The sequence below is a fragment of the Phaenicophaeus curvirostris genome, chromosome 11 (genome assembly GCF_032191515.1).
Source record: "Phaenicophaeus curvirostris isolate KB17595 chromosome 11, BPBGC_Pcur_1.0, whole genome shotgun sequence".
Taxonomy (NCBI): domain Eukaryota; kingdom Metazoa; phylum Chordata; class Aves; order Cuculiformes; family Cuculidae; genus Phaenicophaeus; species Phaenicophaeus curvirostris.
The window spans coordinates 6,512,003-6,538,402 of record NC_091402.1 but is presented as its reverse complement, the minus strand read 5'-3'; the positions used below and the strand labels follow the sequence as shown (position 1 = coordinate 6,538,402).

Here is a 26,400-nt window from a genome sequence, read left to right as displayed (position 1 = left end):
TTGACAATCTAATGGATAAGGGATGAGCCCAGCATTTTTGGTATGCTACTCATTTATGGAAGGAAGCTTCAAAATACTATTAACAAATAATTTTTCCTCTGAGATTTTTTTTATTATAGGCTATTAAAACTTTTAAGAGGCAGCTATATTCATAAAAACCTAAAGTCTTCTTTAAGAAGGACATAGCAATAAAAATGTAAGTAAAGAAACTGGTAGCTAAATGCAACAAATGAGATGCCTCCCTGCTGAACTATTAAAATTTCATATCAAAATGCTAAGATCATCATAGTAAGAATGTGTGGCACTGACAAATGATGGGATAATCAGCACCAGATATTAATACTAAAATACATATTATTGCTGCTGTTAGAAAAGTCCAGGAGGAAAAGCTCCCACGTTTAGCAGAATGAGGGAAAAAAAAAGAAATCCTGCAGAAGAATAGTTAAGTCAGAAAGAACATAAGCTACATAGCCCATCCATTCACATATATAAAGATTTTGACGCAAAGCTGGCTTTAAATTAGCAGACAGAGGACTAAATGCTTATAATACGATATGGCATAATATAAGAAGAACTTCTTCAGAAAAGGATGAAACAATATGAGGCAGTTTTTACTCAGTGGTTCTTTATCTGTCTGTAAGAACTGAAACTCCAGACGTATTGTCAGGAGCAGACTACAGACACGAGCAATGCATGTCGTATGCGCCTGCCGCTTTCATCAGTACATCAGAGCTTCAGCCAAGAATAATTCAGGGCTAGAGCCCGAATTGCTCAAACGGAGAGCATGTACAGATTAGAAATAATTAACCTAATCAGGGCAGGCAATTGCGATATGAATTGATACAACAGGAGCACAAACTTCCTCCAAAGCTCTGTGATGGCAGCTTGATGGCTACACGAAAGGAGAACTCACCAGACATCAAGAAAGTATTGCACAATAAAATACAATCTGTCACATAAGGGCTCAGCTCTGTGGGCTGGATTTGAACGTAAACTCATCTTTGCCTCCTTGATGTGCTGGGCAGGGAGCAAAGCAGGCTGCAGAGCCACTGGGTACTCAGAGCCGCACTCCCTGCCCTTTCAAGCACCTCCCCATACAGGGAATGGTGCTGCACCTTTGCAAAGTGCAGCCTCTCCCCACTCAAGAGAAATGGGGAAACACTAAACCAGTGCAAGAACGCCTCTTCCTTAGCTTTTAAGGCACCTGGAGAGAAAGCCCTGTGTTCCCACCTCCTTGCTTGCAGAGGCACCTGCCTCTCCTCCACAGTTCTACACTTGATAATGAAAATACGCTCCCATTTCTGGTAGCTGAGAAAAGGGCTATAAAGAGAAACACATGGGAAAGCAGGAGGGACAGCACAGAAGATCAAGGAACATATTTTTTCCCAGGCTGACCTAGTTATTTAACTAACCGGCAGAGATACTCACTAATGATGAAGTAGGAAAGCAACCAGTCTGCCAGCAGCAGTTTCACAGAGGATGCTTGAGTTTACTTAGCTATTTGTCTTAAAAACCAGGAAACATCAAATACAGTCTTTTCCATCTTACTGCTCAACACCTTGCTATATAGTCACCATTCCCAGTTCAAATAAGCTTCCAGTTTCTCAGTGATTGTCAAATGATGTGATGACTCAAATCCAGAGGAGCATGGAAAACACAGTCAGATATGTTTTCTTACGTAAAAAGGCAAGTACATGAATAACTTTTGCTGCTTCCACATTACATCAATCTAAGAAGTCATAGATGAAAAGATTTTTCATCCCTCCCAATTCACAGTGAAGACTATTGTCCCCAAAGGGTAACAGCCAGCTCAGCTGTTCTGGATGGCAGCAAGGAGATAACGTACCTGTGAATGTCTGGCCACCTGGGTAAAGCAAAGGGCAAGTCTTCCAGGAAAGCATGTGCCTCTTCCACTGCTTTTGTCAACTCTTCCACTAGGTCTGCCCCTCATCAGAAAATTTTAGATTTGGAATTACACAAACAGTACCCAAAACAAGTAATTGTCTTAATTCTGTCCTGAGTTTTGCATTAGAAACTGCCCTTCCTCCAGGGATCTCAACTCTTGAGAGTGTGAAAGCTGCAGTTCCTGTGCTCACATGGTGCCACAAGAATTTCAGCTTATTTGAAATGCAGGAATAAACCTAAGCAAAACTCAAGTCTCAAACCCCCAGCATTGGACAGAAAAGTTTGGAAATGGGACCCTGCTGTTCTTGCTGGAAAAGCTGATGCAGAGAAAGCTAGTTGACACAAAAAATCTCTTATCTCTTTCTAGTGGAGAGGTTTAGATGACCCAACTTGGAATATTCCTGATCTACTAATAAAAAGTGGATTTTTTTTCTTATTGAAAAAAAAAAGAAAAAAACACAGAAGTAGGACTATGTGGGAGTGGGCATGAAGAGCCTACATCCTATCCCCACCCCTTGTCAAACACACAGATCTCACTTTCTCCTGCCTTGCCTATATCTAACTTTTTCCAAGTTAAAAAAAAAACCCAAAGGAACAAAGAACTGAACGCCAAAATAAAATACTTATTGGCCCAGAAAACTGTATTTTGCTCCCATCTAGAATACCAGGACATGTAGGTATTCAAGGTTTGTCCTCTCTGTAGCTCAAACATGGCTTTCCAGCAATCCACAGGACTGGGATAGTCAGCACAGTACTGGGCTGGTCCTACTGACAGGGGGAAAAGAGAGGGAAAGAAGCAGGCAGGAATTAAATTGCACAGTCCTAATTTGTTTTAAACTTGTGATACCAACCTTTAATGACAAGGGTCTGTAGAGGTGTTGTGTCCACTGTACCTTTAAACAATCCTCATAAAAGTGTGGGAAAACAGGAAGAATATGACCAATAAAGTCATGCACAGGAATAGTTATTTATCTTTAATAGTTGTCTTCGTTATTTTGCAGAGATGTTTCAATATTAACATACTCTGAAAACGTGCATTGTATGCAATAACTTTATTAGGGTCAAATAGATATCACAATATAGATTCATCCACCAAGTAGCCATAAATTGGTTACAACAATCATAGAAGAGACTAAGCTGTTTTAAGCTAAGATGCTTTCAACATTACAGCTCATACAATAAGATTATATACTGATACACTTTGATTTAGAAATGCAGATGATCAGTTTTGATTAGTACATTGTGCTTTCATTAGTACATCAGGCTTTCATTTGTGTTAATCTCTCCCATATGCTGTAGTGAGGAAGGGCTGAATTTCCCAGGGAGAAATCCAAACGGGCTACAAGTTTGGCTCTGGCTATTTTAGGATGAGTTCCTCTGAGCCTGGGTTATTTGGTCAATCCAGTTACATTCTCCAGTAGCACCAAGCTAGCGCTCAGAGCAGCGACAGAACAGAGGGATATCTAAGAATCTTCACACAGCACAGACGGAAAGGTTTCCTTGTTATGAAAGGGTATAAAGGAATATTGCTGCTTTGTAAGGTCACAACAAACATGCGGTTTTCATGTTTTGCTGTTTAAGCAACAGGGCATTTTCACATGGTTTTGTATACTGATATCTGCACCTCTGTTATCTTAGTTAAATAAATACTTTTGTAAACATATAACACAGTTACTTGGTCCTTATTTTCCACAGCTCACGTTAAAAGATTCACAAAACATCCATAGAAATAGTGATTTATAGAATGAATACTTAGCTGAGTTAAATGGAATAAACATTGGTCAGGTACCATATATACTACTGAATGCCATTTCAAGGAAAAATGGTTTAGTTACAAAGCATTCAGAACTTGGGTAAGCCATATATTCAACTCTGCAAAATATATAAAAGATGCATACTTCTTTTAAACATACATGTAACAAAATGTAGTGGCTGAAGTTGAGAAGTTCCGTTTACACAGTCCAGACATTTGGTAGTATGAAACTGCTTATCCATGCACTAAATTACGGATGACTCAGTTAACTAAAATGATAGTAAAATCTTCTGAAACAAAAAGGTATAACTCAAACAGATGCTCTGAAGAGTCACAGACAGGCAGTTTTGAAAATTTAGGTGCAATGTTACATGCATGGATATACAGAATAATCTGTAGAAATAATAGTAAACCACTTTCGTTTGTCACCAAAATGCAGAAGGAAATTCCATTATATTATGCATGTTAAATACTACAGACTGGAGGCTACAAAATGCTTCTACCATCTGAACACATACAAAACTACCATAAAGTTATCTCTACAGTACATACTACAACACTGACTCCAGGTCACCACCCGTGATAAGCACATCTCCTGTACCTGGTAGGTCAGGGAACAAAAGGCCAACTCCAGCCCACGGCCACCTCCCATCTGCGTCAGGAGGTAGGCATAGATCTTTAATTGACATTAAACACCTTGTTGTAGTATTAGTTTATGTATAACCCTTAAAAATCTGGCGCCACTGAAACTTGAGACTTCTTAAACTCTCTACAGGTGAGGAACGCAAGAGCTTGTGCTCCATGAACCCTAAATTTGATTAGAGAAGGAGGTTGGCCCACTCTGGCCGTAGCTCTGGGACTGGCCATATTCACCCACCTGGCCATAAGAGCCCTGCTGGTTGTAGCCACCAGCCGGCCCGTAGCTGTCTTGGTTATAGCCACCTTGGTTGTAGCTGCTGGACTGCTTCTCCATGGTGTCCTGAGCGTGCCGCTGGCCCGAGGAATGCCAGCCCGTCTCCTTAAACACAAACCAAATGTTGCCTGCCCAGAGGATAAAGTTCAAGAAGCCAAAGACCTAGGTGGGGAGAAAAGGAGCTTGTCATCCTGAAGGCATGGTCTCGCAGCCCAGCCTAACGTCATGGACCTTATACGGCTCTGGGAGAAGTAAAGCTGCTCCCACAGTCCATCCTCCTCCCAAAACCTGCAGGAAAATTTCTTAGCTTTCGAGCAATTTCCCAAATTCACCTCCCTTAGCTGCAGCTCACAAGGTGTCCGTTTCCCTTTCCGTTTCCAAAACAAGGTTGATTTTTTCAGCCCCAAATAACTTTTTTTTGCTTGAAATCATAATCTAGATTAAAGAAACGGTGGAAAGAAAAAATCAAAAGAAAATAATTAAAAAGAGAGCTATTAATTGGTCAGTGGCCTAGAGGAGCTTGTTTTGTTTTAAAAAAATTCTGAAAACCAATTTTATGTTGTTTTTTTGAGGATTTTCAAAGGAATCCAAGGCATTAAACCTTGCCTTCCTAAAGGAGCAGACCCCTTTTCAAAAGTGCTGCAGCAAGGAAGGTTAGAGCAGACAGATCAAGCACTATACTTGGACAGACACTCTGCTTTCTCCCCGTCCCAACCCTCCACGCTCCTCCTGCTGCTGCTCCACCACAGCCAGCTGTGGCGAGTCACGCTCTGCCTTTCCCTGCAGCGAGACTGTGCTTCCAATTAAATCATTCCAGCCAACTGGTTTACACCAGCCGATTTAGGTCAATATATGGGTAAAAGAGATGAAAACGTTTGCAAGGTAAGGGTGAAAAATAGTAATCAAAGTCACTTACAACCGAAGTGTTGAGGCTTGACATAACAGGGCTGCGAACAGGCAAGCATTTGTTGGACTGCTGTTTGCAGGCAGACATCAGTAACAGCACCTCGTCTGGATCGGTCGCAATCTTTACATCTGACAGTCCTTTAGCCCAAGCAGATGAGCTCACTAGCCATAAGAACGAGAAGACCACTGTCACAATGAAATCCTAAAAGACAAATTAGTTAAGAAGCATTATACTGGCGTGTCCATAGGGAAGAAAAATATTAAAAATCACCAGAAAACTGAAAGCTTGTGACAGAGAAGAGAAAAAACAAGAGCTTGTTAGTTTGAGGAAGGCTGTGATTACTATCATCACCTACAGAGCTAATTTTCAGAAGCACTTTATGTGCTTAATGGGGCAGAGCTCTTCAGCTGCTATTTCCAGCTCTGACCCCAAGGGCAGATTCCCACAAGCATGTAGCTGCTGCCCAGGGTGCTGTGCTGCCTTGGAAATGTGGCAGTTCCTGGCACCTGATTGATAAATTGGGATCAATTAAAAAAATACGTAGCTGTGTGGAAAGGAGCTGGGCCCTCCCGAGAGCTCGCTCTTGCCCCAGGTGCTCCTACAGACAGCCAGGACAGGTTTCTGACAGGTAACATTTCCATCCCCAGCAGTGTCTCAGGAGGAACCTGAAACTGGCTAATCCTCAGCTACCAGCTGAGGAGTTTTCTCACCAGCTACAGGTAAGGCCAAATGTCCCTGCTGCAAGAGCCGTGAAGTTGCTAATTATCACGAGTGAACAAATACACAGCAAAACTTGCCAAGCACAAAGACTTCTCAGTTCCTCCCTGTCCCGGTAAAGCATTTACTCCTAATTTCCAACCACATGAAAGGAGGTGAGAAGGGATGGTGGTCCCTCCAGGCTCCAGCACCTCTGCTCTGAACCACTCTGCTCACTTTCCCCTCAAAAGACTCTCAGGAGCACACACAGGCATAAACTTCTCCTTGTCTTAGCCAGGAGAAGTGGCCAAGTGACATTGTTGTTGTGTGGGTTTAGGGGGGAAGGAGGGAGGAGGTGTGATTTTTCAAGCTTTCTTGTGTCTTGCTAAAACAGAAGAGCCTTTCTGCTGTCATATTTCATCCCATCTGTCAGCCCACAACAGATGGTAGAGGTGCCAAAGTCTAACATACCACTAACTGCATTGCTGCATCTTGATATCCCACCTCCCAAGGGGCTGTTTCCCCTTCCCCCTTACAAAGTAAAGGTGTACATGGAATAGAGAGAAGCTGTTCATTAAGAACACAGCATTCTGAGTTGGTGCCCAAAGAAATAAGTGATCCCTGGGAAAAATCATTCCTCTCTTCTACGAGACACTTGACATTTGGGGAAGGAGCTCTGCAGGGACTGAGGACACGAGCATCTTCCACGATGGAAGACACACCAGTCAATAAACCAGCCACATAAGTGAGCCCTGAACAAAGGATTTCTCTGCTCAGGCAGATGGGATTAAATTAACTGTGCTTGGATGCTTTCCCAAAAGATACATCCTTCTCTTTTAACAGTGCCACAATTTGTTTTCTGTAGGCCTGTGTCTGCTGCTGAGCTTTCAGTACTTCTGACCTCCCTTCATGCTGCCCAAATGGGCTCTTGTGAAGAGTGTGAAGCCCAGGAGCTGACAACTATCTTAACACCCAAAGAGATGCTGGGCAGGCAGAGGCACATAGCCCAGAGTAGTTTTTCTTCTCAGGGATATTTCCAGCAAAAGAAATTATTGTATTTTATACGCCCTAGCAGTAACTCAATGAGAAATGGACTCCTAGAGGCAACAGTTCAATTGCAAACATTTCCTAAAAATTCCAGCTGGTAGAAACATCAGACATCCACTGAGATCTGGATTATGATGGGATATGGTCTTTGTTTGCTGTGAGGCTTGATGTGTTACCTACCTGGATACCAAGCCCCCACACAGGTTCTGATTGATACAATAACCGTGGACACACCAGAGTTTTGGAGAATGTATTTTTTAAATGACAAGCGATTCTCTCTCAATGCTGCCACGCAATCAGGCTTTGCAAGCTAAATCAAGCTCTGCAATAAGTGCATTTGCAATAACAATAAAATAAATGCATAACAGCAGGTTGAAATTTGAATCAAACAGAGACAAATAGACCAAAACTAATAACATGTGGGCATTGAAACTTGTTAAAAAGAAGGAAGTTTTTAATGTGAGCAAAGTTCTTAAAGCAGGTGATGGCAGCTGGGGTTCAGACTGCTGTTGAGCTTGCAGAGCCTGACCCCATGTTGGTGAGGCGCTTGCACAACTTGTGGCACAAATAATTGCAATTTGGATGAATCCCTCGCTCTAACTGCTAGTAGCTCGTGTCTTGGGCTATAAAGTAATGCTGGGAACATCCAGTAGCAATGAGCAGTTGAGGGGCTGGTCCTAAAGGGACTAAGTATTTCGTGTTATTTCTCAGGTCTTGTTTTCTCCATCTCACCTCATCCTCCAGCCTTCTGCTGACTTCCTCTGCTTCCCTGCATCAAGGTGTCATAACCCTGCTCCATCCTACCCTTTCTGCTGCTAATACTCTTATTTGAGAGCAGATCAGAGCCTTGGGAAAAGAGCTTCTGCTCCTCAGGGCTGCAATCAGCCCATTTATTCAGGAACTCCCCAAAACTGTGAAGTCTGGCTGGATGCAAGAAATGCATCAAGCCAAAAGGGGAAGATTGGACAGTGGGACTCTGAGAAGAATCCACCTAAACCCCTCCACAGCCAAAGAAATAATAACAACAATAATAATAACAATATATTATTATTATTATAATATAATAATTCCCAGAAACATGTTACTGGGCCAGAATCTCAAGAAGACGGGATAGAAAGGCTAATGAAATAAAAGTTTTTTCAGCAGGTGTGCTCACCAAGGCTACACAGCCACTCTGGCTCTTGGAGGATTTGCTCTGTCTGCTCTGCACTGTGCAAGGAGCAAAACATACAACGAGAGCAAACTTGTACCTTCCTATTTATTTTGAATCTTTGTTAACCTTCAGCTTTGGCTGGAATTTGAACCTCTCTTGTTTTCAAGTGGGTTTGGATTTCTGGCTGAACATTTTCACAGCTCTGGGTGGAACAGAGTTACAAGATAATGACATGCTGAAAATAAAAGTGAATTTCAAGCTAAGCTGTTCTGTGGCTTAATGTCTATCCGGGGAATTTCTCCTTGGTAATTAAACCCAGAGTGTCTGCACACTAAAACAAATCTTGCAACTGAATGTTTAATATCCCCATAGCATGGGTGATTTTTTCTGTTTCCTTTAGAACAAAGTAGTTTTTTGTAGTTGCTCTCTTGAAACGGTGTCTACAGATCTCTTTAGTGTGCATTGTTGTATGGTTCCGCTATACTCCTAATTGCAAAGTTTCTTTCTCAGATCTCAGCTGAGATACTTTGGTCTGCCTACAGGTGCCTTTGGGAAGGAGGCAAAATCTGAATGTGTAGGAGAAAGCAGAAAACAAGATTTAAAATATGCTGAATACCCAAGGAGGGAATTTTCAAGAGCCTGAAATGTGTAACAGAAAAAAAAAAGATTCTTGCTGCCTTTTTCAAGTCAAAACTTGCTATTACTGAGTTTGCCAAAAATGCCTACTTGGAACAATTTTATATATTATATGTTTTAGAATCGAACTGTGAATGCCTTTTCTTTTCATGGTAACTGAAACATTTCTCCTTGCTATCAAGCTACTGGCTTTTGCAAAATGCCTGTCTTTGGCAGAGACAGTCACTTGCACTCAGGAGACTGAAGTGACTGCAGTTTCAAAGCCCCCAATGTCCAGCGTCTCAACCAGCTGAAAGCAGCTGCAGAAGCTGATTTTTCACTCAGAAAGAGGATGCGTTCTGTCTGCGCTGAGCCGGTCGGTGGCTTCAGCAAGCCCAGAGCACTGTAACGCGTGTGGTCCCGCACACAACCTGGCTCTGCTTTCCCTCCTGGACACTGTGGCCCAAGCTCAGCACCAGGGCCCTGGGCTGTCAGGTCTGAAAACATACAAAACCCTCAGCTCTGACCTGGCATCCCTGCTGCACACGCACTCCCTCCTCTCCTCTCTCTGAATTGCAGCTGCTAGCCCTGTAACTTGCTTCTATGAGGGCTTCCAGGGCCTCTCTGCAAGCATTTCCATCTGCTGATGCTCATGCTACAAAACCTTTTTATCCCACAAAACCCTCTTGTGCATTTACAGCGTATGAGGGAGCGACTCCCCAAATGCTGAAGCCTATAAACCCTCCCAGCCAGAGTCTGTCTAGCCTGGCAGCACTGCCAGCAGGTTACTCGGACAGCCCCAGCAGGGCAAACCGCTTGGAGGATTTGCTTTCACAGTCACAACCAACCTAAGAATCCAAGAACCACCCCAGCAAGAGCCACAGCCCCAGTCCCAGCCTGGGAAAGTGGCCAACAACAGGTTGCTGCAGGCAGCAAACGCCTTCCTACAGTGGCATTTTAGCTCTTTTTAACTTGAACGAGGTCCCACCCCAGATTTTCTGCCAAATGAAGCTTTGAAAGAATTACACGCTTCTTGCAACAGTGTATGGCCTCGTAAGCTTGCTTCTGGCAGGGACGTGCAGAGCCTTTCGGGAGGCACTAGTGTGTGCAGCGAAGTCACTGAGGCTTGTGCTTCAAAAACGAGAGGGCAACAGCAGGCTGAAGCAGCTCTTTGAAATGCTAAGAATTATCCAGGTTATTCATAATTTCATTCTTTAACTGCAAAGGATTCAGTCTTTGTTTTTACAGATGCCTCTTCGTTCTTTTCCTATCTATCTTCTAGAAAGCCAGACAAAGGGGAGGAAATAAAACTTATTTAATCAAAGACATTGCCAGAGAGCAGACTAGAAGAGTACTTAACTACCTCTTAACCCAAGACTCACTTGGGTCTGCAACAGCTGTAAAGAACCAAATGTCTTTCTGCTTAATGCGATTATTCACAGGACTCCAGTTGCAAAGGAAAGATCTCATCTTCTTAAGTGTAAGTATCTTTATGCACGGTAAGAATGAGATTATCAAGTAATCACTACAAAAATGAAATCCCTCTTTTCAGGGCTACGTCAGTCACTTTTCTTGGCTAAATAATTTTACGGTCTTATGTTAATTACTTGGGATACTAATAAAATGATGGAAGTGTTTTTTCATGGCCAACCTATAACTTCCCAAAGACAAACCTGAAGGTGCATAGAGACAGAGCTGTCAAAGTCCATGTTTTAAATGGAGTACGTATGGGATATAGAAGCTATGGAAAAAGAAAGAAGTTTGAGGGCTGTGTACTGATATAAACTGACCATGACTGTTCTCCTTTATTTTCCCACTCCAGACATACATGGAAGCATCTAACCTGGATTCCCTAAAATTTCAGCACAAAACTAACTGTTGGGTCAGTTAATCTCTGCGCCCATCACAAACCAGCAGTGCCTTGGGGGATACATGGTGTTACAGAAGTGGAAACCAGCTGGGGCTGGTCTGAGAGATGCAGATGAGCTAGAATATGGTGAGATGTTGTACAATTGCAGTCATTAAACTCTAAATCACCATCTCCAATTAATTCCTTTAAAGCATTTCTGACTCTCAAGCACTAATCAGTCATTTGAGAAACTGGTGTGCACTTGTAAGCGCTGAGGCAAGTCCCCAGTTCCTCACTGTGCACATGCATCGGGTAGGAGTTCACAATGAAATCAAAATCACAGCTGTGGTTTGCAAAGCTCAGAAACACATTGCACAAATCTATTAAGTATTTAATCCCTGGGAAACTGCTCCTTGTTCCTTTAGAAACTGGGAATCCAAGGTGTTCTCTTAGGCTTATCTCTCTATTCCAGAGAAGGGCAAGGAAGATGGTGGAGGAGCTGGAGAACAAGTCTTAAGAGGGGTGGCTGAGGGAACTTGTGGTTATTTAGCCTGGAGAAAAGGACGCTGAGGGGAGACCTCGTTGCTCTCTACAACTACCTGAAAGGAGGTTGTAGTGAGGTGAGCGTTGGCCTCTTCTCCCAAGTGACAAGCAACAGGATGAAAAGGAATGGCCTCAAGTTGCACCAGGGGAGGTTCAGATTAGACATCAGGAAAAATGTCTTCACTGAAAGGGATATCAGGCACTGGAGCAGGTGCCCAGGAAGGTGTCACCATCCCTGGAGGTGTTTAAAAGAAAGGTAGAGGAAATGCTCAGGGATATGGCTCAGTAGTGGACAGGTGCAGTTGGACTTTTGCAAACCAAGTGATTCTATGATTCTAGCATCAATCCCCCTGAACGATTGCTTCATGGAGCCACTGAGGCAAGTGGGCACGTGTCAAGAGCTCACTGCTGGCAGCCCCTTGGGAGGGGTGACTCCCACCTCCAGCACAGATGAGGAACACAACTGGGAACCTTTGCAACCAAAAGCAAGATATCTTTTTCTCTCAAAAATCTAACAGGCACCGTTACCAACAGATATGACCCACTGCAGAGTGAATAAAACAAGCCAGTCCTATCCAAAATGCCACAGAAGGAGTTAACATCTTCTCCTACTGCAAATATTTCCTTGCCATGGTGTCTCACTTGACACTGAACGTTAAAATATTTTTCCACAGTTACAGTGATGCTTTGGTAAGATCTCAGCAGATGCTGTTGGGTTTCCCCATATTTGTATGAACAAGGTAAACATGAAACATTTGCAACTGAAATTTTCTGTGAGTTTCTCATGACTTAGTGGTCACTAAATTCTTTATAATCATATATTCTGCATCCATTTGGGCCAGTGCAACTTGTTAATGCATTGCTGGTGCTCTGACTATTTCTGCAAGGGCTTCTCGAAAAAATATTCTAAAATTTCACATGAAAGATTTTTTTCCTCCCTCCTTTTCCCTCTGCCATACTCATTTTTCAAATCCTGATTGTTTGTCAAGAGGAAAGGCAGCCAGCACTGAGAGGGTGCAAGTTAAAGGCAGATGTCATCCCAGACTGAGCAAATATCAAGCCAAGAGGTTCAAAATGGGAATGGTTTTAAAACGAAATTGTGATTGGGCACTGCAGGAGAACCAGCGACAGATAAAACTATCATCTAACTTTTCACTAAGAGGTCAAAAACTGTCAGTCTGGAAATGTTGCCCAACACATGGATCCCACCTGGTGATGAGGAAGGAGCAAGGACTTCCCTGCCTCCTGCACCAACACGTGCTGGGGACTGCAGGCTGGATTCAGGCATGTGCATAGCACTCCAGATTTCTGCAGCACTTTTCTTTGGAAGGAACAATCACAGGGATGACACATACTCACACATCTGATCTGACATACATGTTATCTTGCTGGGTACATCAGTTCAGTGTGGCATCTGCCTGGAGCTGGAGGATGCATCGCCTGCCTCCTTTGCACAATGCATTACATCCCTTGGGTGAATCCTGCAGCCATAGGAAGCTAGTTTTCACTCTGAGTTTCCCTTGACCCTTAAATTCCTCCTGCCTACAGCTGCTTGCTTTTTCTCTGCCTGGATCTCTGCATTTTCCCTTCCCCTCCAATGCACCACAGGACTTGCTCTCTGACCCAGTCAGGCAGGGGTGCTGCAGTCATTGCACTGGGCAGCCCCTGGGAAGTGCAGCAAGGATGCGATCCAGGTAAGAAGGGGTCTGGTTTTTAAAAACACCCAACACAACAGAGCTGGCAGGGCGAAGGAAATGCTGGAGCGTGTGGGACTCCTGGGAATCCTCCTGGCAGGCATAAGCTAAATATAACCCCCAGCCGCTTCCCAACACCACTGAACGGCAGGAGCTGCTTTTGCACAGAAGCATCTTGATATTCTGAACAAATTAGATCATTTAGGTTTGGTTTAAAAAAATGGGGAACTGTGAACAGTGGCTTTGGTAATGGACACTAGTTAAGTTTAACCTGTAGATTCAATTACAACCCATTACACAGAACAAATTAAATCAGTGCCACGTTAGTGCTGCACCAGGGTCACACACCCTGTGACAAACATGATTGCAGCAGACATATCAGGAAAGTCCTGGACAATGGCAAATGGCCACATCACAATCTGACACATTAGTATTATTTTTTTCTATTGCTACACAGGATGTGGTTAGTCAGAAGAAAGAATTGTTTTCCACAAGGAAATTAGAATGGCAGATCTTTGCAACTAATCCTTTGATGAGACAGTTTGAAATGAGATATTGCTTGATATCAACTGAATCAAGCAGAAGCAAGACACTTTATTTATTTAATGTTTCTGTAGGGATCCCTTTATCTTGCCTGTTCTACCTCTCCTCTGTGAGAGGAGAGGAAAGGTGCCAACAACCCCCAAATGAAGAGGATTCATTTCCTTTGATGTGAAATGAAATTTTTTCCTTCTGTATCAATTCGTCCGTCTTGAATTATGCAAACTAAATTAAAACAATACGCATCTCCTTGCTTTAGGAAAGTCTTTCCTCCCAACCCCTGTGATGCTAAGATCACCTCCCTACAGTTTAAATTTTTCTTACTGCTACTGTAGTTACTTCATTTAGCAGGTACAGCCTTCCTGTGCTGATGATTTATTTTCCTTTCTGTTATATTTTTCAGATGTTCTTTATTGGTGGCTTTGAGTCATTTAAGGCACAAGACTCAGCCAAATATCTGTTTTCTGTCAATTGTAAACTTAAGCATTTAAAGATAGAACTCTTGCCTTACATTGGTCCTGACTAAACTCCCACCACCTTCCCTTTGAACTGCTCTTCACACCAAGACTTAGAGAAATATTTCCTCCACCTCAGTGTAACTGTACCCTTGCAGCCACGCAGAACAGTGTTCTCCGTGGAAGGGAGAGGATGAGGCAGCCCTACAGCCTGCAGATCATAGAGTCATAGAACAGTTTGAGCAGGAAGCGATATCAAAGATCATCCAGTCCCAACCCCCCTGCCACAGGCAGGAACAGCTTTCACTGGATCAGGGTACACAAAGCCCCATCAAATCCACCCTTGAACACCTCCAGGGACAGGTCATCCACGACTTCTCTGGGTAACCTGTGCCAGTGCCTCCCCACCCTCACAGTAAAAAAATTCCTTCCTAATATCTAATCTCAATCTCCTCTCTTTCACCTTAAAACCATTCCCACTTGTCCTCTCCCTGCACTCCCTGATAAAGAGCCCCTCCCAGCTCTCCCATGGGCCACAGAGATGCAGAGACCTAACCCAGCCTCAACACAGCAGAGGATCAGCAAGATTAAGGGGTGTCGCACAGGGCATGAGGCACTGTCAGGAAATAGACACCCAGAACAAAATTGCTCTCAGTGGTTTTATAGTCTTGATTTATAAGAAAAGGAATGCACAGCAGCACTTGCTTTTTATCACAAGCCTTCAGGAATCAGTAAAAAGAAAAATAAAAGCACAAACAGCCACAGCTTGACAGGTGCATAGAATAATTGAAAAGTGAGGAGCCTCACAAACCAGCAGAGACATAAATGTGCTGGGAGCTCAGGGTAACACTGGAAAACCAGCCACGTAGTTCTCCAAAGCAAAATAATTTGGTTGAACCCAGCAGTAATTAGCAATAAGAGGTCTCCCTGGCTAGGCTTTGCCAAGGGGCATGGTTTCATTTATCTGCTAGGATGATGCCTCTTCCCTTTTTCCCCCCTACCAATGAAGGTCTGATATCACAGATGTATGGCTTGGACCCCAACCCAGCAGTCATCCCCAGCTACATGTTCATTATTTGTGTGACCATCATCACTGCAGACAGTGGGAGAGAAGTGGGAAATCCCACAAGCACATACAAGATTAGGACTAAACTCTACCCACATGTAAGCTTTGTTACCCTTGATACTAAAAGTTTAAATTGCCATTAAGATAAAAAAAGAACAAACAGGTGAATGCAGAGACGCTTTGGGTACTGGGCCACTTGGACATCCCAGACCATGGCACAGCCTCAACCACCAAAAAACCAAGAGTTTAAGAACAGCACCTGAAAATGCTGCAAATGCACACTTACAATTAGAGGCCCTCTGTTGTTCTCACGGTACTTGTTCTGGAAGAAGATATAAACCACGGTGGCAGCCAGTGAGTAGAGGAAGGCAAAGACTGCAATGGTGACAAAGAACTCTGCTGAAGATGAGAAGTCCCCTATCAAGGAGAGCTTTTCTCGGCGCTTGCCTTCACAAGTGGGAGCATCAAAATTCACTTGGTGCAACCTGGAAAACATTCCAAGAATGGCAGGTGAAGTATAGAAAACGGAAACATTTACTCAAAAAAGACAAACATTTTCTCTGTTTCCCTATCTCGTTCCCAATGTGCGTTGACCTCATGCTTGAATAACTGGCCCTATAAGCAGCCTCATGGGCTGTACTCTTCAGAGCTAACAGCACATGTGGGATTACTTGCACATGAGCATCTAGGTGAGACTGAGGACTTGAACACATCAATTTCAGAGAAAAGTTGATGTTCCAATGGTACAACCCTCCCTTCCTCTATGGGATTTTGTCATGGCAACAACTGAAAAAGAATAACCCGAGAAACAATTTGATTCTCAAATTCTTACAATCAAGGTGGCAGAAAACAGGTCTTATGCTCTATACTAAGGTCATGGTATACCTATATTTGGAAGCCACGTAGTGCCTCTACATTAAAAGCTTTTAAACCCAAGTTGCAGCAGAAGTACACATCTGGGGTCAACAAAACAGTCTGCATACCCTGGTTTAAGCAACCAAAGCCCTAACCCAGTACTTGCACGCTGTTCGCAACCAGCAACCGAGCTAAAAGATTTGTGGGTTTGCCTGGCAGCTCCTGCTAGACCTTGCTGTGCTCTAATATGTTTTATTTCTGATTCAGAAGGAGAAAGGGGTTCCTTGGAAGGGGTACTTTGGCTGGTCCTGTTGCATGACCTGGGTTAGCATCAGTGGGGACATGGGGTCTGATGAGGGATCATGCTGTTCTGCTCTGTATAGGAAGGGTGGAGGGGATGAATCCAGCAGCAAGTTAACAGCAGCAATTAAAGAAGTTATTATCTGGTGCAGAGAAAGGATGAGGCCTTCCGGGAGACATTCCTCTGCTCAAGAGCAATTAATGCACGCAACAGCGAGCCAACAGCAGCAGCAGCCATGAATATATGACTAAATAAAAAGTTAAGTCCCAAGAGGAAAACAAAGTGCCCGCAGTAGAAATCACAGAAGATGGATTAATGGACATTGGAGGATTGCATGACTTTTTGCTTTTCCTGGTCTAAACAAAATGTACCCAAATGCGTAGGCGGAACCTTTTCATCAGTGACTGATGCATAACGCCAGTTATCTGCCTCAGGCTTTTTCTTCCCTGAGCTTCTGTGGCTATAGTAGTGGTGGGATGAAAACAAGAAAGGCATCTGCCTAGATTGCAAAGATGAGCAGCGGCTGACTCGCCTCCCCTATGCAAACACAGCAAAGTCTGAAGAAAACTGAACACAGGAGAAAGACTCCAGTGCTCATGATCAGACAGTTTCCTCACTTGGTTTCAAAGCTTCCTGGCAGCAAAGCATGCAGACTTTTTATCAGGGCTTATTGTTCTTTCCTTAAAGGGGTAAAAAAAAGGAAAGGAAGATTTCCTAGTGCCTGTCATGCCAATTTTGCAGCCTGGAGAGAAAGTGGCTCCATTATAACCATCACCAGGATTATGGGAAGATTTGAAATGCATTATTTGCATGGTCTGAAAAGAAAGCTTTCTACTTTCTTCATGCACAGCTGCTTGGGCACTGCATTGACAGAGAATGAACCTGGGAACCTGGTTCAAAATCTCTTGAAACCAGTGGCATCCTCTGTGGTGTTTTGGATCAGGAAGAAATTTGGCTCCATCTCTCCTTCCCCAAGGGAATGCAACGCTGCGTAGCCAGAGGCTGTGCCCACAGTTTCCCTGCAGGTCCCATCTCCAGAGCTTGAAGCTGTGGTCAACCCAGTGTTCCCTGCAGCCCAGGACACATGCAGTGGTGGGCAGAGCCAGAGCTGTGGACCACCCTCTGCTCCCCTCCACTGGCAGACCCGGGGTTCCCTCATCAGTCCAGACTTTGCAACTTGAAACAAAGGTATTCAAGGTTGGGTCTTATTTATTTACTCTCCTCTCAAACCACCAAATGCTTAAGTAACATTTTCTGGTTCTTAAATAATTAACCGCATTTGTTGTGTGTGAAAGGCCACACTGAGCTTTTTAAGAGCCCAGCTGCTGGGTGCGGAAACCGCTTTTCTCACTGAGCTTGGTGAGAAGGCTCCAGCCTCACATGGGAAAGCCAGGCTCTGCTGTGATAGCACGACCTCTACGGTTTTGTGTTACCTCATACTGCAGACAGAATCATAGAACAGTTTGGGTTGGAAGGGACCTTAAAAATCATCCAGTTCCAACCCCCTGCCATGGGCAAGGACACCTCCCACTGCATCCAGTTGCTCCAAGCCCCATCCAACCTGTCCTTGAACACCTCCAGGGATGGGGCAGCCACAGCTTCCCTGGGCAACCTGTGCCACTCCCTCACCACCCTCACAGTGAAGAAATTCCTCCTTATGTCTAGTCTAAATCTGCCCCTCTCCAGTTTATACCTATTGCCCCTAGTCCTACCACTTTGTAAACAATCCCTCCCCATCCTATCACTACAAGCCTGCAAAACAGGCTTTAGAGAATTGCTCTGGCCCTCACAAGTGCTACAAAATTGGGGTGAGCTACATTAAATGCAATGTGGTTGCTTTGGGGAATAAAAAAAGAAGTGCAAGGCATTTTATCATGTAAAAGATGTCCTTAGGGTTGCTGTCTTTTCCCCTCCCATGAAGTCCTGAAATAGCACACCAGGCAATACACGGCATTGCAAGTAGCAGTTCAAGCCCCTGCACATACCAAAGAAACATCCTTCAATTATTTCATCTTGCTGCCCACACCCTGCTCCTCCAACCGGCCTCAGTCACTGCAGCCCCATCCAGTGTAATCACCCACAACCCACCAGCCTTTCTGAAATGTGGTAAAGTAAGACCACTTTCCTTTTCTATTCCCTATTTTCCTGACTGTACCTTAGTTCTGAGTCACGATAAGCCAGAGAACACATTCACATATCTTATCAACATCTCACTCTTATCTTCCCAGCAGTGCTTTTGTGGCCAAGCATCTGTCAGGGATACCAGATCTCAGAAGTCTTCTTCCATGAAGTTATTTTTATTCATTCACTTGTCTTTTTAGATTTCCTTGGCCTTTTAGACAATGTGCAGTAATTGCTGCCTCTGGTGGCCACCTCACCTCTGACCAAACAACCTAGATCTCAGTTGTGCAAAAAGCCCCAAAATAGACCGTGGCTCTGAGCTGGGAAGAGGTGATGTGGCAGGGAAGAGAGGGGAACGAGCCAAGCCCTGGGGTGGTTGAAGCGGATACTGACCTCACAAGAGGCATTTGAAAAGCTTCTTTAAGCAGGGGAGGATCAGTGACAGAAAATACAGTTTTACTAATCGAAACCTCTTTGATCTGGAATGGCATCTCAGAGAAAGATCCAATTTTTCCACCGATGTTGCTGAGTCAGCCTGTCTGGGGGCAGGATGGCTTGATGATGACTCACCAAAAATTAATTGCCTCTACCTCTGCCTCCCACTTTTGATGTAATTCTACCTGTTCCGCCTCTTACGTCTTCTGACTTAGTCTTCTCTCATCTTCTCTTATCTCTTATTCTTTACATCCCACCTTTTTCTTCAAGTCATCCTTGGCCGGTGCCTTCCGGCTGCTCTTCTATCTCCAGCAAACCCTCCCCCTCCATTTCACCTTTGCTTCTCCATTTCCTAAAGAAAACCAGGAGCCCCAAGAGTGACCCATAGCGATCAAGCCTTTTGTTAACATCTGAGCAATGTTCTGCATTAGCAAAAGTGATTTTCACTGATTGATGGACAATGCAAAGAAAAGGAACACTTCAGCAATAAATATACCTAATTAGGGAAAAAAGTAATAAAAAACTCTTCGCCCACGGGTTCCTCTAAAAATGAGCTGGATAGTGCCTTTTTTTTTGCCTTGTATTGTGTTAAGTATTGTTACTAATTCTGAAATAAAGCAGATGACTGTGGAATGTGACTTTGCATGCCACACTAGGCAGAGCAGTGCTAAGATCAGCCTCGCTGCTCATCACTACTGACACCACCCCCTTCACCTATTGAGTCTGTTTGTTAATAGCAACCCCCCCTTGCCAAGCCATCCAGGTCTGAATTCTCTTAAATTTGCTTGAATCTGAAGCAAGTCCACCAAAGGCAGTCAGGTTTCCCTGATGAAGTCCCAGTAATTAGGGCTTCTGAGGCATCTTCTACCATTTGGCAAACTTTCTGTTGCCGTGGCAAATATGATGACAAGACAGCTGTATTGTCTAGTTTGACAAGATCAAAAGAGGGCAGGAATGTTTTACAGTGAAAAAAAAAAGGGTTTTTACATTGTTCCACCATAGCAAAGAACAGTTACATTTTCAGACACTAATTACCCCTGCTCTGAAAACAATACATGAAGCCAGACATGGCGAACAAAGCTACAGCTGTTACATGTGCGTGGGGGAGCAGAAGCTGCGCACTCTCCATGTCAATGTGAAGCTGCCTTTCTGTGAAGATGCCATTCTTTCCTGAACTTCTGCAGTACAATATCCAAGCCACAATTTGCTTTTTATTATAGCCCCTCTATTTTTTTTTTCAAGCAGTCCAGTTCACCTGATGATCCTTGAGCACAGAAATGGTCAGAGCCAACTGCCTCCAAGACCCGTCTTGTCCCACATCCCACTCTACCAGCAGACACAGAAGAGCCCAAGCAGGAGTGTGTGCACCCAGTGATTTAATCTTGCCTGACTCATAAAATCTCCCCCTTCAGCAACACACACAAGACTTAGACTTGAAACCAACACAACATGCAATTAACCACAAGTATGTGCTCAAGTATTATTGATGATCCGGCACAGATTTCCTCTTCTGGGCTTTGATCACTGCTTGGATTAATAAACAACAGATGAAGTCCTGCCTCTAAAAATTCTCAATGAGGGTTAGTGTTTCTCCATCCCTTTACTGGGACATGGCGAAAAGCAGACAAAAAAAAAAAAAGGCAAACTGTTTTGGCACGTTGTCCTATTTTCTGAAAATAGCATCTTGTAATCCACCCCCTGGTCCATCTACGACATGCTTGAGCAAAATCTGCAACACCCACACACGTGCTTGCAAAAACCCAGAGATCCGTTATCCTTTCATTGGGTTTTATTTCCCCCTCACTTGTTTCTTGCAGTCAAGCTGTCAATTGTATTTACTGTCTGAAAAGCAATGAGAGAAATACAGCACTGGAAATCAGTTACTGCAGGTAGCACTCGTAGAAGAACTTGTCACAAAATGTTTGTCTTGGCTGACAATCACCAAAACAAAGGAGCAATGGAATTCAAAATACAGTAGTGAAATGCCAAAATGCACAGGTACCCTTCATAAGTCAAACTGTTCTGGCGAGGCACGGGAACAGGACAGGGGTGTTCACCTTCCTTTCTCTGGGATACAAAATAAAGGCATTTCTTTCAGTTAGCCCTGGAAAAACTGTGGCTTCCTTGCTCCACAAGACTGTGCTGATGTGCTTGCACAAGGGCGCCTCCAGCCAGCCACTCCCTGGGCAAATGGTCCTTCTCATGGTCGAATATGGATTTTCTGCCCAGGGAGGTGGTTGATTCACCTTCCCTGGAGGTGTTTTAGGGACGGGTGGATGAGGTGCTGAGGGACGTGGTTTAGTGATTGATAGAAATGGTTGCACTCAATGATCCAGTGGGTCTTTTCCAACCTGGTGATTCTATGATAGTGAAGTACAGTAATAAATGGGAGCCTTTCTGCTCACATCACAGCTTATCCCTTCCATAAGGCTTCCCTAGAGGTACTACCCATATAAAGAAAGATACTTTAAAAGTGACCTTTAATACTCTGGTAAAAGTAGAAAATGACTGAGAAGGAAAGGTCTTTTCTTCAATGAAATCAAGACCCTCTGACTCTTCTGACCCTCTCCACAGCCTGTTCTCCAGGAGGAAGGAATGCACATAGTGCTCCTCACTGCAAACAGCATTTTCTCTGGCACAGAGCATCCCTGCGTGCTCAGTGCAGAACCCTGGCTATCAGAAAGGTTGCCCACACAGCATAGAACAGGCTTCCTTCCAGCCCTTGGGAGGGTCGATGGAGCTGAGCTCTGTAGCCTTCTCCTCCTTCCCCCAGATCCACTCTCGGAGCACAGACTTCTGAGGTGGGGAGCCCTGCAATAATGGAGCCACGCTGAGCTTTCATACACACCACAAACTCTTGCAGAGTGAGCCACTGCTAAGCAGCTGCCCTCAGTCCGTATTTTTCTCCAATTATAACCATTATCCAATAATTCCCCACAGGATCTGAATTTCTGCACCCAGGGATCCCAGTGCTGTTGAAGTCTGTCTCTTTATGAGGCAGCCAGCCTATTAATACCACATTTGAACTGTTTGAAGTCATTAATGCCAAAGTTCTTTCTGGTTCTTCAAAGCTCAAGAGATGAAATATTAATAGAGCCCTGGGCAGCTGAGGGAATGTGATGGGCTTAGCAGAGGTGACTGCTCCCTGGCTCTTTTGCATCTATGATGTTCTGGAAAAACTGGTGTTTTCCACCTTTTTGCAACAAGACTTTCTCACTCCAAACCTGCTCTCTAACAGTTCTTTTCCTGAGATGAAGAAATTACCATTTATTGAAGCATTCCTGTTCCCCGCTTTTCCCACTGCCCATCTGCCATGATGCACATCTTGGGGCTGCCTGTATATGTTACAGCCATTCTAAACTGAGGTAATTCTAACTATTTCCTAACTGCCCCAGCAATTTTCCGTACCTCACTCTTTCAGCCCCCAAACTCAACATCCCCTCGGGACTCCCCAGCATCCAAAGCTACTCTCAATACCCTTCTCTCTTTGGACTCCTCTTCCAGAGCAGCAGCACATTTGTTTATACCACATACCTATCCCTATGAAATCAGCTCATTTTTCTCTAGAGACAGGAAATAAAAATGAAATGCTTCAGCTGACTCAGCAATCCAGGCTTGTTCTTTTGTTTCTTTGCTTTCTGGAGGAGGAAACAGTTTGCTGATCAAAGACTATTTGAAAGTATTTAACTTTGAACTTCCGCCCTCTCAATCAAATCTCTCAGTTTCTTCAAGAAAATATCTCAAAGTCCTTATCTCTAATTATTCATCACTACCAGCATTTTCACACAAACACATATTTCATCTTGTAAACATTTATTCCGAAGTCCTATCCTGGACTTTTGAACACCCTGAAGATCTCCACTTTGTCATAGGTGCCTTCAGTAGTTTACACCCATCCAAAAGCATGTTGAAAGTAGCATCACCAAAAACTCCAGAACATGCTGCTGGGAAGCTGAACAAGAAAGCTGTAGCAACCTATATTCTCTTCTGGTTTATGTCCAGTCAAGATAATGGAAAATATTCCTCCCTCCTTCATATTTTCAGTTACTTAACTTGTCAGGTTCCCAGCCCTCACTCGCACATAGCTGTTGTGCAAACATTTGGCCAGTACTATTTTCCTACAGTACTGTTTTTAATAGGACAAGCTGTCAGCCACAGTTGCCGTCTCAACACACCACATTGCATGTGCCGTGCTGGGAGAGGTGGTAACTCCCCCAGTGCAGGCATCTTGGAGCAGGCACGCCGCAATACCTACCCAAAGCAACGCAACACGCGTGTCCTCTGTTCCACCCCTCTCCACCTCACATCTCTTCTCCCGTTAACACAGCAAGTCAGAGACCTTCCAAAGTGCTCAGGTCTCCAAGAAAGGAAGCTACAAAACCCTCCCGAGGACAGGCTCTAAAGACGATGGAATAGGGACAACCCCAGTGGTGGTGAAGAGAGGGCACCAGTGCCGCATCCACAGCTTGGGATACCACTTGCAGTACCCACTTCTAGTGATTGCGTTCACAAAGGTCTTGGAAAACAGCCTGTGCAACAGCCTTATCGCACTCCTGGAGTAAGAACTGTCCCAGGCGCATGCCAGCCGTAGCAACGAGCTTCCCCAGACTGTGCATGTAACAGTAATGCAAACTCTAGTACTCTGCCGTAACACCAAAAAGGAAATAAAACCACTCATTATAGAACATGCACCACCCAGAGCGCTAGGAAAGCTGAGTGGGTGATCCCAACCCCAATTCCAAGCCTACATCCAGACCCAGATTTATCTCCTGAGTTATTTTCACAGCTCTTCTCAGAAACACACACATTTCCTTGCTGTGCAAGCAGAGCATAGCACTCAAAGACACGCTCCACTAGTCTTTACAAACCCAAATATCTTCACAGATTGAGCACTTACATTTTTCATGGTATGGACTGGTGGTATTGCTCTCTGACTTCCTTTTGCTGAGCTATTTTCTTGGGGTGAACCACTTCCTAGTCATTGGGAAGCTAAACTACCATCTCTGAAGTAAAGTAGCCCTTGGTTAACTTAAAAAAAATTGTGTCTGTGGAACAATGCAAATTAGGATGCCTGGAAATGCCACAGGCACATATTTGCATTGCCACACACACAACTGTACAATGCTACCTAGTCCTACCATAAGATCCTGACTGAAACCATGGCTCTGGTGTCCCTCCTGCTGCCCTTTCCTCTGGACAGACCCAAGCATCAGCTTCCAAACTAACAAGTCTTTGTCAGAGCTGAACAAAGGCTTTTATTTGGAGAAAAAAATCTCCCAAAATCTAAACCTCCAGACAGGTAACATAAGAAAAAGAAAGAATACAGCAAGGCCTAAACCCCAGTCATTTATTCTAATAAGACCATTCCCAAGCAGTGAGTGTACCAAATCCCCAGGCAGTGCTTGTGCATAGAGCGATGTGGGACTGCTGAGCCCCCTTTCCTGCACCCCAACACACTCTGCTGCTGCTGGCATGAGTTCACAATGCTCTCTCCATCTCTAATCTACCTTGTCTTCCACAATCAAATAAGCTATGAACTCTATGTAAAACCAACCCAAATTCTTGGGCATCACCTGATGTCCAGCCAGAACCACCTGAAAGAATAAATCCTTTGCCCTGAGAGCAGCAGGGTTCACAGAGTTTAATCCTAGGTCTATAAACCCTGAAAGCAGCAATTTCACCTCCAAGACCTGCTTTGATAAATGCAAGAGGAATTAAAGAAGATGCAGCAACCTTTATTCCTTTATAGTTAAAATACAATTTCCCCAAGTATATTGTCCTAAGATACTTAAAGCAATCAAATTAAGTCTTCCATAGAGTTTTATGGCATGACTCCAATAAAACTCTCAGTGAAAATATTTTCATTCAAAGCACACGTCAAATCCTTTCCTCAGGGAGCCCATGGGCTCAATCGCAGGCTGAGCAGCACACAGGCCAAGAGCCAAGGTAGCCTTGCGGGTCTGCTGACAGACCTGCAGAAAAACTGTTGGCACCTTCACACCAAGTAACGCACGAGGTGTGGCTTCTGGGAGTCCAGACTGGACAGTGCAAGGCACCTCACTGTGTGGAGCTACGCTGGATTGGGTTGGATGCCCACCCTCTCCAGAGTCTATTGAATAAGAAATACTGCATTAGACTCTTGACAAATAAATTCATGTAGAAGCCAGGTGCAAGAGGAGACCAAAGACATCCCACGTAATCAGCTCCCTACAGTCCTGGGGAAACCTTCAGGGCTGCTGCACAGCGAATGCCTATTTGGGAGCAGGGAAAACGGGAGGGACACGTGTTTGGTTGTCCCCTAGTTGGGTCACCACATGCTGTCTAGGGTATGGGATCAAATACCAAGCAAACCCAAAGGGTTTCTGCTTCGCTTGCTTCTGTACTGGCAGCATGAAAACACGTAAAGAGGAGTTTGCAAGGAAAGTTGTAAAAAGCCTGACTTTTAGAAAGTCTTTGTGGCAGGCACAGATAAAACACCATCACTGCACAATACCACAGAGACTATTCATGAATATATATTAAAATTCAAATTGTGAAAAAGCTGTATATATTAACAAATCCAAAAGTAACTTTTACTTTAAGAAAAAATTCTGGCTGTAATACTAGTGAAGAATTTTTCTGGCACTACAACAGTGTTAAGCATAAAATATAGCCTCTGTGAAGCAAAATAAGCCACTCTAGATCACTACCATCCAAATTCATCAAGAAACCATTTGTTCTGAGTACTAAAAGAAAAGCTTCTACAATTTAACAAGCAGCGTTCTCCCTTCCCTGCATCAGACACCATCTCCAGAAAGTTGCCACCACCTCCCTTCCCCATTTACTTCCCAGCCAGCTGTGTGCCCATGAGCTCCGTGTTCACGCAATGTTTGTGCATGGATGTTCATAAAAGACAACAGCTGACCAGTCTGAAGAGTTACAAAGCAAGACAACGCTCCTCTATGGCCTCAGTTCAGCATTCAAGGTTTTAAGGGGTTAAAAACTACAAAGCAGAAGCTGGAGAACACTGAAGACAGCAGCAACTGAGAAGACCTCAAAATCCAGAAACATCATCTTGTCTGCAGAGCAGCTGCTCACGACAAGCCCACTGGCCCGACAACCTGTTTGTGCAGACTGGAGACTTCACAATTTTACAGTACCAGCAGCCAAACCTCCTTCCCTGACCTATTCAAGCAGCCCAACATACCAAGGCACGAATGAGCAAAGACTTTACCACTTACACAGCCACCCTAGAGCTGTGGCTTCTTGGCTGTGTACAAAATAGTTTGTCACAGAAGCTAAGCGTTTCAGAGCAGCTAGCAAGTTCTGGGGTGGTGGATGATCTCTTCCCTCACATGACAGTGCAGTGGTCATGCTAAGAACCATCTCCTTAGCATGCACAGGGTCAGCCTCAAAATGAAGGTGATGTGGCTGTATCAGATTTCTGGTGGTTTTCCATAGATCTCATGCAGGAACTAAGCGTCCAGTGTCTTGAAGCAACTCCCAGTCCCTCACTGCTGAGAGAAGGGTACTTGCATTTATCCACAGCTCAAACTAAAGTGCAAACTGGCAG

At 44.1% G+C, this 26,400-nt stretch overlaps 1 protein-coding gene across 2 annotated transcripts in view; it reads right to left on the bottom strand.

The window, feature by feature from the left end:
• Positions 1–2,942: 2,942 nt before the first annotated feature.
• SYNPR (synaptoporin) overlaps positions 2,943–26,400 on the bottom strand; it is a 112,967-nt gene continuing 89,509 nt past the window's right edge. For both annotated transcript variants that reach the window (XM_069865998.1, XM_069866000.1), the window contains 3 exons: positions 15,423–15,621; positions 5,488–5,679; positions 2,943–4,733 (listed from right to left, as the gene is read on the bottom strand). In XM_069865998.1, the coding sequence (XP_069722099.1) occupies positions 4,467–4,733; positions 5,488–5,679; positions 15,423–15,621 (658 nt within the window). In that variant the 3' untranslated portion in view covers positions 2,943–4,466. The remainder of the gene's footprint in view (positions 4,734–5,487; positions 5,680–15,422; positions 15,622–26,400) is intronic.